Source organism: Monodon monoceros, unplaced genomic scaffold, assembly GCF_005190385.1.
Source record: "Monodon monoceros isolate NGI ecotype Baffin Bay Population unplaced genomic scaffold, NGI_Narwhal_1 Super_Scaffold_2, whole genome shotgun sequence".
NCBI lineage: Eukaryota > Metazoa > Chordata > Mammalia > Artiodactyla > Monodontidae > Monodon > Monodon monoceros.
In genome coordinates, this window is record NW_021703776.1 from 1,670,254 (window position 1) to 1,687,463 (window position 17,210).

The 17,210-nt window shown below is 35.7% G+C and overlaps 1 protein-coding gene across 1 annotated transcript in view; it reads right to left on the minus strand.

Annotated features, from left to right (window-relative positions):
- Positions 1 to 17,210, minus strand: part of ZPBP (zona pellucida binding protein) — a 90,092-nt gene that overhangs the window by 66,057 nt on the left and 6,825 nt on the right. The window contains exons 3-4 of the mRNA XM_029234172.1: positions 12,441 to 12,566; positions 4,643 to 4,792 (exon numbers count right to left, since the gene is read on the minus strand). Coding sequence (XP_029090005.1) covers positions 4,643 to 4,792; positions 12,441 to 12,566 — 276 coding nt within the window. The remainder of the gene's footprint in view (positions 1 to 4,642; positions 4,793 to 12,440; positions 12,567 to 17,210) is intronic.

Consider the following 17,210-nt stretch of genomic DNA (forward strand, 5'->3'; position numbering starts at 1 on the left):
TTTTTATCCCAGGAACCAAGCTTGGTTCAACACTTGAAAATCAATGAATGCAATATACCATATCAATAAAACAGAAAATAAAAAATATATAATTATCTCAATTAATGCAGGAGAAACACTTGACAAAATCCAACATCCTTTCACAATAAAAAATTAAAAATCAACAAACTTGGAATGGAAGGAAACTTCCTCAACCTAATAAAAGGCATCTATGTAAAATCCAATCTAACACCACATTTAATAGTAAAAGACTTGATGAGTCCCCCTAATATTACAAAGAAGGCAAGGATATCTGCTCTCACCATTCTTATTCAACAGAGTACCAGAAGCCCTAGTGTCCCCAATAAAAAAAGAAAAATAAGAGGCATACAATTGAAAAGAAACAAAACTGTCCCTATGTGCATATGACATGACAGTCTCACAAAGAATCTACAAACATTTTTTTTAAATTCTAGATCAAGACACAAATAATAAACCACTTTTTGTTTACAGTATGTCTCGTTTTGTTGTGCTCCACATTATTGTGCTTAGCAGATATTGCATTTTTTACAAATTGAAGGTTTGTGGCAACCCTGCGTTAAGCAAGTCTATCAGTGCCATTTTTTTCTGCAGCATTTGCTCACTTTGTGTCTTTGTATCATATTTTGGTATTTTCACAGAATTATAAGTCGAACTTGAATATGTGACTGAATTGCTGCAATCTCATGATAAAACTTGAATAAATGGGGAGTTGCTTCTTATGGATGAGCAAAGAAAGTGTTTTTTTTCTTATTTTTTATAAATCGTTTTTCTATATATTAGCAATAAACCTGTGGAATCCAAAATTTGAAATCTAACATCATTTACAATTGTGCAAAAACAGCCCAAAATAACATACTTAGGTATACACTTAAGAAAGCATGTATATAGAGATGAAAGAGGGAATTCCCTGGCAGTCCAGTGGTTAGCACTTCCACTGCAGGGGGCACAGGTTCGATCCCTGGTGAGGGAACTAAGATCTCACATGCCTCACGGCATGGCCAAAAAGAAAAAAACAGAGAGATCACAAACATCCCCCAAATTTATCTATAGATTGAATGCAATTCCCATCAAAATTCCAGCAGATACACTGTAGATACGTATAGGATTATTCTAAAATATATAAGGAAAGGGGTGGGCCCTAAAAAAGAAAAACATTTTGATAAAGAATAGTGGAAGGAATCACACTACCTGGTACTGAGGGTTTCTATAGTTACAGTGATCCACACAGTGGCACTGGCAGAGGAACAAACCCCATAGATCAATGGAAGAAATTAGAAAACCCAGAAACAGACCCACACAAATATTCTCAACTTACTGTTGACAAAGGTACAAAAACACTTCAAGAAATCATGCTGGAGCAATTGGATATCCTAATGAAAATTATTAAACCTCACACCTTACACAAAAATTAACTGAAACTGCATCATGTTAAGCAAAACTATCACAAAAAAGGAGAAAATCTTTGCCTATGGCTAGGCAAAGAATTCTTAGACTTGACAACAAAAGCATGACTAATTAGCAAATTTGATAAATCAGACTTCATTGAATTGAAAACTCTGGCTCTGTAAAAATACTGAAAACTATAAGACATCAAGAAAAGAAATTGAAGAAGAAAGAAATAAGTGGAAAGACATTCTGTGCTCATGGATTGGAAGAATTAATATTGTTAAAATATTAAATACTACACAAAGCAATCTACAGCTCCAATGCAATCACTATCAAAATTCCAATGGCATTTTTCACAGAAATAAAACTCTCAGAAATTTGTATGGAACCACAAAAGACCACAAATAGCCAAAGCAATCTTGAGAAAAAAGAACAAAGCTGGAGGCATCATGCTCCCTGATTTCAAGCTATATTACAAAGCTACAGTAATTAACACAATGTGGTATTGGCATACAACCAGACACACAGATCAATGTAACAGACAGAGAGCCCAGAAATAAACCCATACAGAAATGGTCAATTAATTTACAACAAAGGAGCCAAAAATATACAATGGGGAATAGACAGTCTCTTCAGTAAATGGTGTTGGGAAAACTGGCCAGCCACATTCAAAAGAATGTAACCACTGTCTTACACCATGCACAAAAATCAACTCAAAATTGATTAAAGACTTGAATGTAAGACCCGAAACCATAAAACTTCTAGCAGAAAACACAGGCAGTAAGCTCTTTGACTTACTGTCTTAAAGATAAATTTTTTAATCCAACACCAAAAATAAAAGCAACAAAAGCAAAACTTTTGTTCACAGCCCGCGCAAATAGCAAAACTCAAAAAACGTCATCAATGACCAAAAAATAAACATTAAAGCCATGAAATACCATTATTAGACTATTACATTGGCAACAATTCAAGATACAGCATACTAAGGGCATTTTAGGTAATGAGATTCTCGTGTACTGTGGCGGGGATACAAACTGTACACTCTTTACAGGGCAACTAGCAGAATTATCAAAATAACACTGTGAAAACCCTGTAGAAGATATTACCTTACAGAATCACCTCAGCAAAATACTAACAACTTAACATCTATAATACAAGAACACTAGTGTGTGTGTTTACACACAGATCGATGAGCGACGGACTCATACACAGAGACGCACAGAGGGACTCAGGGAGGAAAAGACTGAAGGACTTATTTCAAGGTTCCACGCACTGCTGTTTGAGGCAGGGAAAATCTGAAACACACGAAACGATCATCAACTGAGGAATGTGCAAGCAAAATCTGGAATACCATGTGGCATTGGAAAGACTAAAGTGGATCCTTAGAGTGAAACAGAATGACTTAAATGATTTTTTTAAGCACAAAAATAGCAGGTCTCCAAAATCAGTTTATTAAATGATGTGTCATCCTGCTGCCACTGGTATAGCAGTGGGGCACAGTAGGTATCAAGAGAGATAAAAATACGAACTCTAGAACGAGAACCCTTAGATTGAAATCTGAGTCCCACAGTCTAACGAAAATTGCAGTACCTACTGTACGGGTTTGTTGTGAGAATTAAATAAGTTGAATATAAATAAAGCACTTCAAAAAAAAAGCCTTGCAGGGCTTCCCTGGTGGTGCAGTGGTTGGAAGTCCGCCTGCCGGTGCAGGGGATGCAGGTTCATGTCCCGGTCTGGGAGGATCCCACATGCCGCGGAGCGGCTGGGCCCGTAAGCCATGGCCGCTGAGCCTGCGCGTCCGGAGCCTGTGCTCCGCAGCGGGAGGGGCCACAACGGTGAGAGGCCCGCGTACCACAAAAAAAAAAAAAAAAAAAAAAGCCTTGTGAAAATAAGCAATATATGTGTTTTGCTGTTATTATTATACTTACATGTAAAAACACAGCATAAATGCTTGGTAAATATTAGCTATCATTTTCATTACTATAAACCAGCATTCATTTTAGGCACTGTTACACTTGTTAGCTTATATGAATATACCCTTATGAGAGATTTCAAAGTATATTTGTTATAAACTATATAAACTATACTAAATAACACATATCATATTTTACAGGAAAAACTATGTAACGAAAATGAAGCGTGACTGATTACAAAGTTTAAACAAATTATTTGCCTAACAAAGTTAATATAATTTCTCATGAAAATTATGTCTTTCTTTGGATATATGGAACACCGTTTTTTACTGTATAAAAATGATCAGGGAACCATTAATAATTCTGCCATCTGTTCTACATCCCAGCTGTGAAAACAATGCTGCATGAGCTTCCTATTGCTTCCAATGGTAATATTAACTTCTTAAGCCACAAACCTCGTGGCTTAAAATAACACAAATGTATTATCTCACAGTTGTGGAGATCAGACATCCAAAGCGAGTCTTGCAAGGCTGGAATCAAGGTACATTCGCTCTGGAAGTACCAGGCTCCAGAGACCTGCCACCTCCTTGGCTTGTGGCACCTACCCCACCCTCTCCTTTCACTGCCACGTCTCCTTTTTCTGCCTTTGGGGCTGTCCTGCCTTCCTCTTTAAGGACCCCTGTGACTGCACTGGGCCCACGCTAGTAATTCAGGAGAGTCTACCCTTCTCAAGATCTTAATTACACCTGCAAAACCTGCTACTGTAGGGTAACATATTCAGAAGCTCTGGAGGTGAGACACGGACAGCCTGGAGGACCCTGACTCTGTCTCCATGCGTGGGTCCCAGCCGTGAGACGGAACTTTCACTCAGGCTGTTCTCCTGGCCACTCCACGACCAACTCACCTCTCCAGTCTCAGACCTCAACAGATCAAGCTACTTTTGGACAGGGGTTTTAATACAGTGGCAATTCATGTTCCTGGTCATGGGGATGGCAGTGCACCATCAAGAGGATACTCGGAATTTAAAAGCAGTACGAAGTACAATATCATGCTCATTCTCTGAAAACACGATTTCCATACCACCCTGTTTTTATGCACTGTCTTAAATTGATCTGTACATGTCAATATTCCCCTGAAGAAAAATGATCTTCCCTTACCACTAACCCCTTACAAAGCACTTCACAAAATATAGGCAGGCAGACATTTTTCTTTAATTAAGAGAGACTAAACACAACAAAATCCCTTTAAAACAAACCTGTTAAAATATGTAAATATTTGTAAACATTAAGAAATGTTAAAATACAATCAAAATCCCTTCTTACCATATACAACATATTTCAGTTGGAGATTTTTAACGACTTCTTCCACGGTAGGTTTATACTCCAGAAAACACGTGTAAACCCCACTCATGCTCTCCTTGAAGTTCTGGAATACAAGGCTTCCTGTGGAGGTCACTTGTGCAGTGCTGTTTCCTAATAGAGGAATAAGATACAGTGATCAGTAGCTTAAATTACATGAGATTGAGATAAAATAACGAAATAGTTTCTTAACAGAGAAAAAATATCCAAATTTACCTACAGAATCACTGAAGGAGTCGGGGACAAAGTCATTGTGTCTGGTGGTTCTTGACAGTGGGTGCCAGGATGAACTTAGTGTCAGAATTTCACTAACCAGAGTTCATCAAGTGTGTGGCTGCCTAAGTGGTAAGAGACTAACACACGTACATGATGTGCTCCTCATCTGCTTGTCGCACTGAGATGGCATGATCAGTACTCATATACATATAACATAGCATATACTTATACATACTATCAAGTAATTATGTTTGTATGTATGCATATAAATACTTCATTGATGAGTTATGCTCTCATTAAGCATAAAAAATGTATATGAAAGGGATAAAAACAGTGTGTCCAGAACAAAGGCTAACTCAATATAATCACGAACACCTAGGGATTTGTTGTCATTACACAAGGTACTTGGCAAAATTTGGATTACAGCCGTGAGGGTTGCAGAAGAAAGAAAACAGGAGACTGGATCACTTGACACCCGAAGTCGCACAATCAGAACTGCAGTGCTGGGAGTCAGAACTTGGACTAAGGTCCCTTGTCACTTCAGCATCACTTAAGTACCACACTGGGAGAGAGCCATGTTGTGTAATGGGAAAGAAGTCTGATTTAGAGGGTTAGGACTTGGCTTTTAGGTGTGCCTTTCTTTCTCATAAACTGTGTAACTGGGGATAATTACTTAATCTTTCTGAAGTCTAGCTCCTTCATTTGCACAACAAAGAATCATAATATATGATAATATATCTCATTGAATCATTTTTGAATAACAAATACAAGGAATGTTAAAGTACTTGAAAAAGCTATAAATCATTAAGCAATTAAAAATGGTTACTCTCAAAGTTCATAACCACGGGTTTGCACTAGAAAAAATTATTAGATATTAAAACTCACTCAATAATTTAATAAACTATTCATTAGAATTGAAAATATTATCTTAATACTCATCTTTTTCTATTTTAAGAAAATAATTTATTGCCTATAACTGTCAAGTTGAAATTTATTTTGAAGAAATTTATTGCTTCAAAATAAGACAAAAGATGAATGTTCTTAGTGAAGAAATTTTCATTATTCATTTTTTCACTAAAAATGTGTTGAGTTTCTAGCACACGCAAAGCCCTGTTTCAGATACTGAAGGAGAAATGAATAGATGGATATACCCACCCTCAAGGGATTTACATAGAGCATTATGCCTTGAGAACTCCCATTTCTATATCTTGGATGAAGCTAAAAACTGTGACATAAATTTAGAATACATTTCTATTGTACTGCCTATTTCTTCATGAATATCTTTTGATGAAAGAGTACCTATTTATCGTAACATGTTGTCTCTTTTTTAGAACAGATTAAGAGGTTTTCAAGCGTTTGCTATACATATATTTCAGCAGACACAAACACATCATAGTAATATGATAAAAGGTGCCCACAAATTGTAAAGAAATTTTAGAATATCATGTCAGCAATGAAGCCATGCATTCCCTGGCAAAAATTTGAAATAAAATTTCCCAAACCAGAAGCATTAATAAGTGTATTAATATATATTTGAATGCCTACGACAATGTTAAATATTATGACAGCCAGAAAATCTAGTATCATACAATTTGTAAGAAAACACTCTCTGGCTACCTTCTTATTTAAAAAAATTTAAAAGTAGCACACTTTGAAAAGATACCCAGATGATTGCATAGCCAAGAGAAGAACCCACTTAACAAATACCACTTAACAAACAGACTTTTACAAAACTAAGTTTAAATGGGAATTTCAGGATGCCAAGGCATATCACTATATACTATATAAGAACTCATACAACAGCAGTCAATAAATAATTAAACTGAAGTCAGGACTTCTTTCTCTAGAACTCAGCTTGATCATCTAAAAATTCAGAGTTGGATTAGATTTCTAGAAGCACATGCCTCAGAGCTCTAAAATTATATGGCAAAATTTAAGCACCATTTCATTACAACTTATTTTTAAAAACAGGTTTATACTTTTGGTTTCTGCTCAGATATGGAGAGTGACTATAAGAGCAACAACATCATACAACAATAAGGAAAAAGACAGACAAACTGTCAACCAACAAATTTTCTTGAACCCATCAAACAAATGAGGCAGGTAGGGCAACCAGTAACCCTGAAAACCAGGAATGAACAGGGCCTGCAGGTAGAACCTAGACCTAAGCATTTGCTTCAATGGTCTAAGAACATCTGGCTAAAAGTTTTCAATAAAGTGCTAAAAGCCAAGTGTTGTCCAGTGTGAGCATGTGAAGCCTCTGAGGACCACAGATGGGGGCAGGGGGAGTGCAGAGGCAGTTGCACCCTCTTACAGGCTTTTTACCTTCATGAAAATCTTTGGGTGTTCAAAGGAAGATCAGGGGAACCCTGAGCAAGATTCCCACAGGGCACTGGCTAGAGGAGGGGGCCGGCACAGGGTACTGGCTAGAGGAGGGGGCTGGCAGCCCTGCCAAAACTCCACCCTTGCCCATTTCCCCTACCTCCTGGTGAGGAGCAATGCTTTAACCTACAAGGGAGAAGAAACAAAAATGGTCACTGAGAGCACTGTGGAAACATGTTACCACTAGGGAAGGAAACAGGAAGAAAAAAACCTCACTCTTGAGGAAGTCAGCAAGAAGTACTAGGCCAACACTAAAGCCGGCAGACAGGCTGAAGCACTTCTAAAGGCCACACCCACAAGATCCAGTGACACAACACCTGCCAAAGACTAATGCTGAATCAGAACACTAGAGACTGCCCCTCTCTCCCAACTGCCCATCACTAATAAGAGTCTAGCAAAAATGCAGTGAAATCAAGCTAGGAGAGCTGCAAGAAAGATTCTCTCTAGAGAAAGCAAAAAAGGAGAAACCAAAGCCAAAGATGAGACAATGGAGAAAAATAAGTTTTCAGTAACCACAGCAATAACCAATATCAAAGCCAGACAATTCCTGACTAGTTTAACACAAACTCCCAATATTAAAGGCTTAATAATATTTTAAAAAGTGTTCATCTCAAAGATAAAAATAATTATCTCAATATTTACTATCTTATTCAAGATGTTCTTAAAAAATTAAGAAGCATACAGAAGGGTAAGAAATGGCACATTTCCAAAATACCAGACAATGACACAGATGTCAGAAGTATCAGACAGTTAGTTTAAAATAACTATGAATAATGTATTAAATAATTTAATGGAAAATGTAGAAGGCATGCAAGATCAGATAGGTGATTTCAGCAGAGTCTGAAACCATAAGAAATAATCAAATGGAAATGTTAGAACTAAAACCAAACCAAAAAAATAAAAAAAGAACACAGTAACACAGATGAAGTCTTCCTTCAATGAGCTCATAAAGAGGCTTGACACAGCTAAGAAAAGAACCAATGACTTGAAGACAGATCAAAAGAAATTTACCCGAAGAGAAAAAGCAACAACAACAACAAAAGCAAAACAACACCAAGAAGAATGAATCCAAGAGCTATGGAACAATTTCAAACAGTTACATAAGGGTGACAGAAATCTCAGAAGGAGCAGAGAGATAGGATGAAGCAGAAGAAATACTGGAAGATATAATGGCCGACAATTTTCAAAAATTAATGACAAACCAAAACTACAGATCCAAGAAGCTTATAGAACACCAAGCAGAATAATACAAATAACCAAAAAAAAAAAAATGCATTTAGTATTCAAATCACTGAAAGTGAAACAGAAAGAAAAAATCTTGAAATTAATCAGAAAAATATGGCACACTGCCTACAGAGGGATAAGGACTATTTTATAGCAGCCTTCTCACGAGAAACTATGCAAGCAAAAAGAATACAGAATGCCATCTTTGGAATGTTGAAAGAAAAAAACTGCCAATCCAGAATTCTACAACCAGCAAAAGAAATAGATAAGCAAACTTTACCCAAAGCAAACAGAAAGGAAATAATAAAGTCAGAAATCAATGAAACTGAAAACAGAAAAATACCAGAGAAAAATAACTCAAAAGCTGGTCCCTTGAAATGACTGATAAAATTGTTAACCCTGTAGCCAGAGAGACCAAAATGAAAGAGAAAAGACACATCCAATACCAGGAGTGAACGAGAGCATATCATAGAGATCCTGCATATATCAAAAAGATAACAAGAAAACATCATAAACTATGCACATAAATTTGACAAGTTGAAAAAAATCTAAGTTGGACAAATTCCTTAAAAGACACAAACTACAAAAAGTCACAAAATGGTGAGAAGGGAAAATCCTAGTCCTACCTCATTTAGATTATTATCTGTGAACTCTGAAGCCAGACTTCAAAGGCACTTGACTTCAGGAAAGTACCTTGTTCTCTCAATGCCTCTGTCCACATATAAAAGGGAGAAAATGACTGTACTTACTGCAAAGAGCTGTTGTGAAACTTAAATGATTAGTATATGTAAATTGCTTAGAACAGAATCTGCTGCATGATAAAAGTATACGTGTTGATTATTTTTATAAAATTCGGAATAAAAACGCTAAAGTAAAAATATGCTTGCAGAATATATCCATACATGTATATCTATATTTATATATATTTAAATATGTGCATTTACTACGTGTATGAATACACACATACATAGATATATGTATGTATTTGTGCATGTGTATTCATACACGTAGTAAATGCATAAAGAAAAGCTAAGGAATAATATTGTAAAAGTTCAGGATAATGTTTACCTAAGAGGGGTTGGGGACAGAAGAATGGGATTTTTCAACATTAGAAGGTTCAACAGTCATGATAATGGTATATCTTGGCTTCTACAGCAAGCTCAAGGATGTCTGTTTTATTACGCTTCATAACTTACATATCTGTTATACAGATTTGTATTTATCAGATGCTTCATAATAAAAATATTCAGGTAGAGTAAGATATAATCTATGATCTCATTTTTTAAAAAACATAATAAGGATGCAGTTACAGGGTAAAGCTCAACGTGTGTGTGTGTGTGTGTGTGTGTGTGTGTGTGTGTGTGTGTGTGTGTGCGCAGTTATACAGGTTTGTGTGAACATTTAAAAAAGTGGGAAAGTCCACACACCAAAAAGAGCTAATTCATCAGAATGGTATTAGGGTTGAAGTAAGAGATACAGGGCTTGCTGCAATAAATGCTTTACCTTTGTAAACCAAAAATGTTGGAAGAGAGACAGAAGAGGGCGGCAGTGGGGGTGAGAGGAAGAGAGCCTAGCAAGTCTAAGACTTGGCCTCCACACTGTACAACCATCTAAACAACCTGGATGCTTCTCTCCAAAGGGAGGCGCAAGTACATAACTACATGTTTCTTTGGTTCAACTGTAGGGGAACTATCTTTGGAATATCCATAAAAAGATAACAAAAGTACAGTGTAGTTTAACCTAGAGTCCAAAAAGCTTCTCTGTTTTTCAAGCGTTAATAAAATTAGACATTTTCCACGTCTCTCTGCAATTACAGTGATAGTACTGAGCTTTAAAGCTGGCAGACAACGAACTATGACGTGACACTGCACTGAAAACACAACTGTAATCATGATGTCAGAATACCAGGATTTTCTGAGAATAGTCTTTATAAATACAAAGCCCTTGCATCTATATGATTTTATCCTTACCTGGAAACAGCTATGTTTTTGAACATCTGTTTTCCATTATGAAAGTGAGTAATATAAAATGTCACTTCTAGTTAAAGGATTCAAAATTCACTTACACAGTATACTTTGCAATACAAGCTGCAAGACCTGGCCTGGCATCTCAGAGAAGAGCATGTTTCACATCTCAATTTTCAAATCAAAGGGGTAACAAATTACAACACAACAAATCAATACTTAAAGGCTTCTATTTTTGAACTCACAGAGTTTTAATAATGAATGTAAAATATATTTAATATACATGCTTGTGTTATATTATTTGCTATTAGAAAGCAATAAAAATAAAGATTGATTTTATTTTCAATATTGGATACCTTTACTCCTGGCCCCCTTCGCTGATTTATATTAACTGCCTAGCCTCTCAGGACCTCTGTCCCTGACCTCTGCTGACCCCCTCCTACACTCTAGTACTGCAGCCAGGCAGAGGTCACGCTGCTCTGCGTACCTCCTGCAAAGCTGGGCACAATGGCAGCCACCAGGTAGTCACTCACCTAGAGCCGAGTAATTCACTTTGGAGACACATCACCTAACCTAAAGAGTGAAGTAACTCTTTAAACCTTGAGCTATTTCAGAATCAACATAAATATTATGGCAATGTACAACTTAGATTGTTCAACTATATAAAATATGAATTAAAACATATTAAAAAATAAATATTTCTTATGAATGTTTCTTCAGCGAGTCTTTGTAAGAATATACTGCTTTCCTCCATCCAGGTCTACAAAATAAACCTGTAGGTTTTCACCCACAAGCACTGTCTCAAAACACCAATAAGGGAAAAAAGGAGAAGAAGGAAGGAAGGAACGGAGGGAAGGAGGGAGGAAGGGAGGGAGGGAAGGAAAAGAGAGAGAAGGAAAACATGGTGAATAGAGCAATAAAGGAACACTTGCACAGAAGGTATGCAAAAGGTACTTCCTTGAACAATATTTAGGATGAAAATTCATTATCCGAATTCTCAGCAAGGCTGAAAACAAAAACAGCTAAGCTAATTGATATTTTTTAAACTACACTGCAAAAACAAATCAGCTTTTAGCAAATGAGATATCAGAATACAAGTAAGATGGGCATTTCAAAATAACAAAATAAGAAGTTGAATGGAGAAAATGTTGACCAAATCAATCATACCAATAGTAATCTCTATGTGGTAAAATGTACCTTCATGAGAATAAGACCTTGTTTTCTCAAAAATCTGAAAACTGTAAGGTTACTATTCAGATGTATCTCAAGTCCATCTTCTCCTCTGGATGAGTACCCAAGTACTAAACTTCCTCTTTTGTAAGCACAGCATCAGTAACATATTATTACACAGCTACCACCAAACCATGCAGTATATTTAAGAGCATGTTTTTCATACTAAAATACTGAATGTTAAATTTAGTCAGTTTTTCAAAATGGATATTAATATTTAGGTTAAATTCAAATATAATCCATACTGTCTGGTCAGGATTTTAATCAGAGTGAAATATAAGATAAAAAATATAAAATCGTAACTACTAATAAAGTCTCAAGTTGTCCCTATGTGGGGCTGTATAAAACAAACAAAACCAGAATTTTAAACCTAGAGCTCAAAGTGCTCATTTGTATTTTTAACAAAAGCCAGAATCATATTTGCTTCTTCATACATACTTTGCTAATAAAAGTCTAACTGAGGTAACCAAAATGATTTTATGAATTTTACAATAAAAAAGGAAAATTTTTTGAAATATGGACGCTTAGAGAATTCTCCAGTTTAATCATCCAGTGTGTCTCTATCTCAAATTAAGATCTGGAAAAAATGGTCATGCCATCTACATTGTTAGATTCTAACTCCAAAAAGAAATTGCAAGAAAAAGAAGTGAGCTAATACATGAGCGTATATGAGATACAAATATTCTTTTTGCTCTGAGTACATTTCATACATATTTTTAATTATAACAACTGAAACAGAAGCCCACCTGAAATGATTTTTCCTTTCGGCCCATGCCACTGGAATGATGGGTCTATGAGTTCAGAATTCCGCAGTCGTTGGGTTACACATAACATGTGTGGACTCTTTTGATGGAGCATAACATATACTTTCACTGAAAATAAATATTAAAATGTTCCAATAATATTTTACGTTCGTTCACGATCTATAATGGCTTACATTTTTGTAGTCTGGGTTACATGTTTTCAGAAGTTTTCTTTGGATTATTGCTATTGCTTGGTAAGAACTAAATTTCATTGCATTCCATATAACTAACTTTCAAAAACATACACTTAATTTATTTGCGTGTGCGAGTGTATCTTAATCTCAGCATTATGCATTAGTCTTTTTATTCAGAGTTTATATACCAACTTACTTTGTTGTCATAAAATTATTTTAATTACAAAGTATTAAGATAATTCTATATCCATACTTCATCTGTTTTGCAAAGACACCAAACCTGAAAGAAACTGACAAGATAAATTTGTTTAGATTATGGAACAATACATTACTCACAAAGATGTAACACAGTGTACTGAATTTTAAAATTGTAATGTGATTAAAAAATTCACAAATATGTGCTTTGATTGATTTTAATTATTAAGCATTTTTCCCACTTTGCTTTAAAATTTACAGCACTGCTCATTAAACAAGCAAAAATAGTATTCTCTAGGAGATACAAAAGGAACACACTAAAGATTCAATTGTTTTGCATTTACTCATAAGAAAGCTTTTAGAAAAGCTACTAGAAACTCCTCAGTAATCCCATGGCAACACTTCACTAATCAACCATATACTAAGATTTTTGTGTTCCAGTAAAATAAAAATTGTTTCTATGAGAATCAAAATTCTCCTTAACTTTAAAGAAACTGTCTCTAAACTTTAACCATACAACATCATGTTTATTGAATGTAGCTTTTAGATAGCTACCCTTACTTAGGTTAAGAAACTTCCCCTCAATTCTTGGTAATTTGTTTTCCTGGGACACTTGCACCTATATTCATAAATGTAACTGTATATAATTTTCTTACATTATCCTTTGTCTTTTTCCAATTTCAGTACAAATTTGTTATTTAGTGTTTAGCACTACTAAGTTAGGCATCTAAGATTATAATAGCCACATAAAATGAATTAGGCAGATTTCCTTCTATAAATTTTCTCTGAAAGAATGTGTAAAGTGTTTTTGTCCTTGGAAACTATACAGCCTGGTACTTATTTTTTGGCAAGGGAGGAAGTAGCAAAACAAATTTCTGATTAACAATCTGGAGAATTTAATTATTAGTTTACTAAGTAATTTAATCAAGTCTGTTTTAGAAACTTATATTTTAGTAGAGTTATTCACTGTAAGTTTATTATATAAAATTATTCAGAATACTAAATTCTGATTTTTAAATCTCACCATATCTTAATTTATTCATAATACTTTTGTACTTTCATTATTCTCTTGTGAAACAATTACCAAGACTCTGTCTACTAATTGCTCCAAAGACAGCTTTTGGTTCCATTCAATCTATTATTCTTCTCTGGTCTCTTTCATTAATTTCTCCTCTTATTTTATTTCCTACTCACCTCAGTTTAAACGTTTCTTCTTTTTTCTACTTTTAATGAGTGCTTATTGTATTAACGTGCCATTCCTCAGCACGACTTGCTGGCTCTTTTATAAGGACACCAGTCATATTGGATTTGGGTCTACCCTAATGACCTCATTTTTAACTTGATTACTTCTATAAAGATGCTGTCTCCAAATAAGTTCACTTTCTGGGGAACTGAGGATTAGGACTCAAACATATGATTTTAGCGAGAGGATGATTCAGTCCATCACACTGAGATTCAGTTGTTTTCCTTAACTGAAATGTTAATTCATTTTAAGGATAAATTTAAGCACATCCAATAAAAAGGGAAGTTAGTTATACATGACTGTTTTATAATTTACGTTTAAAAGCTGTAGTTTTAAAACAAAAGCTGTGATAAAAGTTGTGATATCAGTGTAAATGGCAGAGTAAAGAACTCCAAAAATCATCCCCTTGATAAAGGTAATAAGAAAATGGCATATTGTTAGAATCAACATTTTAAGAACTCTGGAAATTAATCAAAGACTTACAGCACCCAGGAAAAATGTACTCAGGAAAAACAACTGAATCTCGGTGTCATGGCCTGAATTATGCTTCTCCCTAAAGTCATATGTTTAAGTCCTAATTCCCAGTTCCCCAGAAAGTGAACTTATTTGGAGATAGAGTTTTTATAGAAGTAACCAAGTTAAAATGAGGGCATCAGGGTAGGCCTAAATCCAATATGACTGGTGTCCTTATAAAAAGGGGAAATTTGGACACACAGACAAACACAGAGGAAAACAATGTGAAGAGATACAGGGAGAAGATGGCCATCCCCAAGCCAAGGAAGGAGAACTGGAACAGGTCCTTGCCCTACTGCCCTCAGAAGGACCCACCCAAGCCTCCATGATTGGACTTCTATCCTCCAAAACTGTGAGACAACACATTTCTGTTGTTTAAGCTGCCAGGTCTGTGGTAATTTTTTACCATACCCCTAGCAAATACACCTGGTAAAAACAGTGAGCTTGTAGCACTTTAAGTTGCTGCATTCCCATTAGAACCAGCAGCCTTGTAGCCACTAGAGGGGCAGATGGGGTTAGATGGACTTCAGTGCCTCCTTCCCAGAGAACTGTCATTATTTCACCTTTCTGGCAGTGTTCTGGAAGACACCATGCACAAAGCTATCTTTACACAACCTAGCTTGGAGCACACCCACTGTAAAAAGCCTTTTCCCCAAGAGTCTTTGTCAAAAACAACTAGAGCTTGCCACTTAACTTTGTAAATGCCTGAAGCAGTGGGAGTAAACATCAGCTTAACCAAAAGCTTAAGAGGAAAAGCTGGGTAATGACATGTCAATGGGAGCTTTGAAAACTTCAGACACGTTCCTAGGAAAATAGAAGGGCATGTGCATGCACAGAGTAGGCCACGTGGCCAAGACTGGGCATGCTCAGTAAAGAATGAGAGGCCTTAAAGTTCTCACCTCTGGCTGAAATTGAGCCTCTGTACAGCAGAAAGTGAAGGATATGGTGGAGCTGTCAACTGCCTGGCTAAATGTTTAAGGTAAGCCACGACAAGCTCACAAGGATTCTCAGAAAATATTAGGAGACTAACTGGTTCAGGTGTTTAATGAAATCTCTGTTGAACCATTAGCCTAACTAAGCTAACTAAGCAAAGACTTCAGTGGCCACACATGACAAGGAATACAGAATTTAAAGAGAATTAGTTCAGAAAAGTCACTAAACAAATGCTACAGGAATACCTCATTCTACTGTACTTTGCTTTACTGTACCTCACAGATTTTGCATTTATTACCATCAATGGTTTGTAGCAATCCTGAGTTTCAGATGATGGTTAGCATTTTTAGCAATAAAGTATTTTTTAATTAAGGTACATATATTGGTTTTTAACCAAATGCTACTGCACACTTAATAGACTGCAGTACAATGTAAACATAACTTTTATAGGCACTGGGAAACCAAAAAAATTCATGTGCCTTACTTTATTGTTATACTCACTTTATTGTGATGGCCTGTAACTGAACCTGCAATATCTCTGAGTATGCCTGTACAACAAAAAGCAACTACATAAATACCTAGAAAGGGGGAAGAATCTAATTTCCAGAGTACTACATAATATTCCCTACAAAGTCCAGTTTTCAACCAAAAATATGAGTCATGCAAAAAACCAAGAAAGTATAGTCATAGGCAGCAAAAAAAGCAACCAATAGAAACTGTCCCTGAGGAAAGCCAAATTTTGGAATTACTGGACAAAGACTTCAAATCAGTTATTTTAAATATGATCAAAGAACATCATGCCTAAAGGACTAAAAAAGTATGAAAACGATGTCTCTCCAAATAGAAACTATCAATAAAGGGATAGAAATTATAAAAAAAGATCCAAAGAGAAATTCCAGATTAAAAAGTATAATAACAAATGAAAATTCACAGTTAAGAATCAATAGCAGATCTCAACAGACAGAAGAAAGAATCAGCAAACTTCACGTTACATCAATGTGGGATTTATCCAATCTGAGAAAAAGAAAAATAGAAAGATACGTGAAGATAAATCAACAGTACTCAGAGACCTTTGGGAAACCATCAGGCATGTCAGTATATGCATAAAACTCCCATGGAAGAGTGGAGAGAAAGAGCCAGAAAGAATATTTGAAGGAATAATAGCAAAAACTTCCCAAAATTGATGAAAAACATAAATCCACACATCAAACAAGCCCAATGAACTCAAACTAGGGCACATTCACAGAGATCCACACCTTAGGCACATCATAATCAACTGTGAAAACCCAGAAACAAAGAATCTTGAAAGCAGCAAGACAGAAGCAACTCATTACGTAATATGGTCTTCAATAAAATTAGCTTACTTCTCATCAGAAACCATAATGAAATAGAAAGTTTGAATAGACCTAAAACAAGTAAAGTGATTGAATAATAAAAAAACCTTCCCACAAGGAAAAGCTCAGCACCAGTTGAATTCACTTGTGAATACTACCAAACAAGTAGAATTAACAATACTTCACAAACTTCCAAAAAAATAGAAGAGGAGGGAACACACTCCAACTCATTTTATGAAGCCACTATTGCCCTAAAACCAAAATCAGACAAAGACTACACGAGAAATCTACAGACCACTTTTCCTTATGAATATGTACATGATAATCTTCAAAATACTAGCAACCAAATCCAGCAACATGA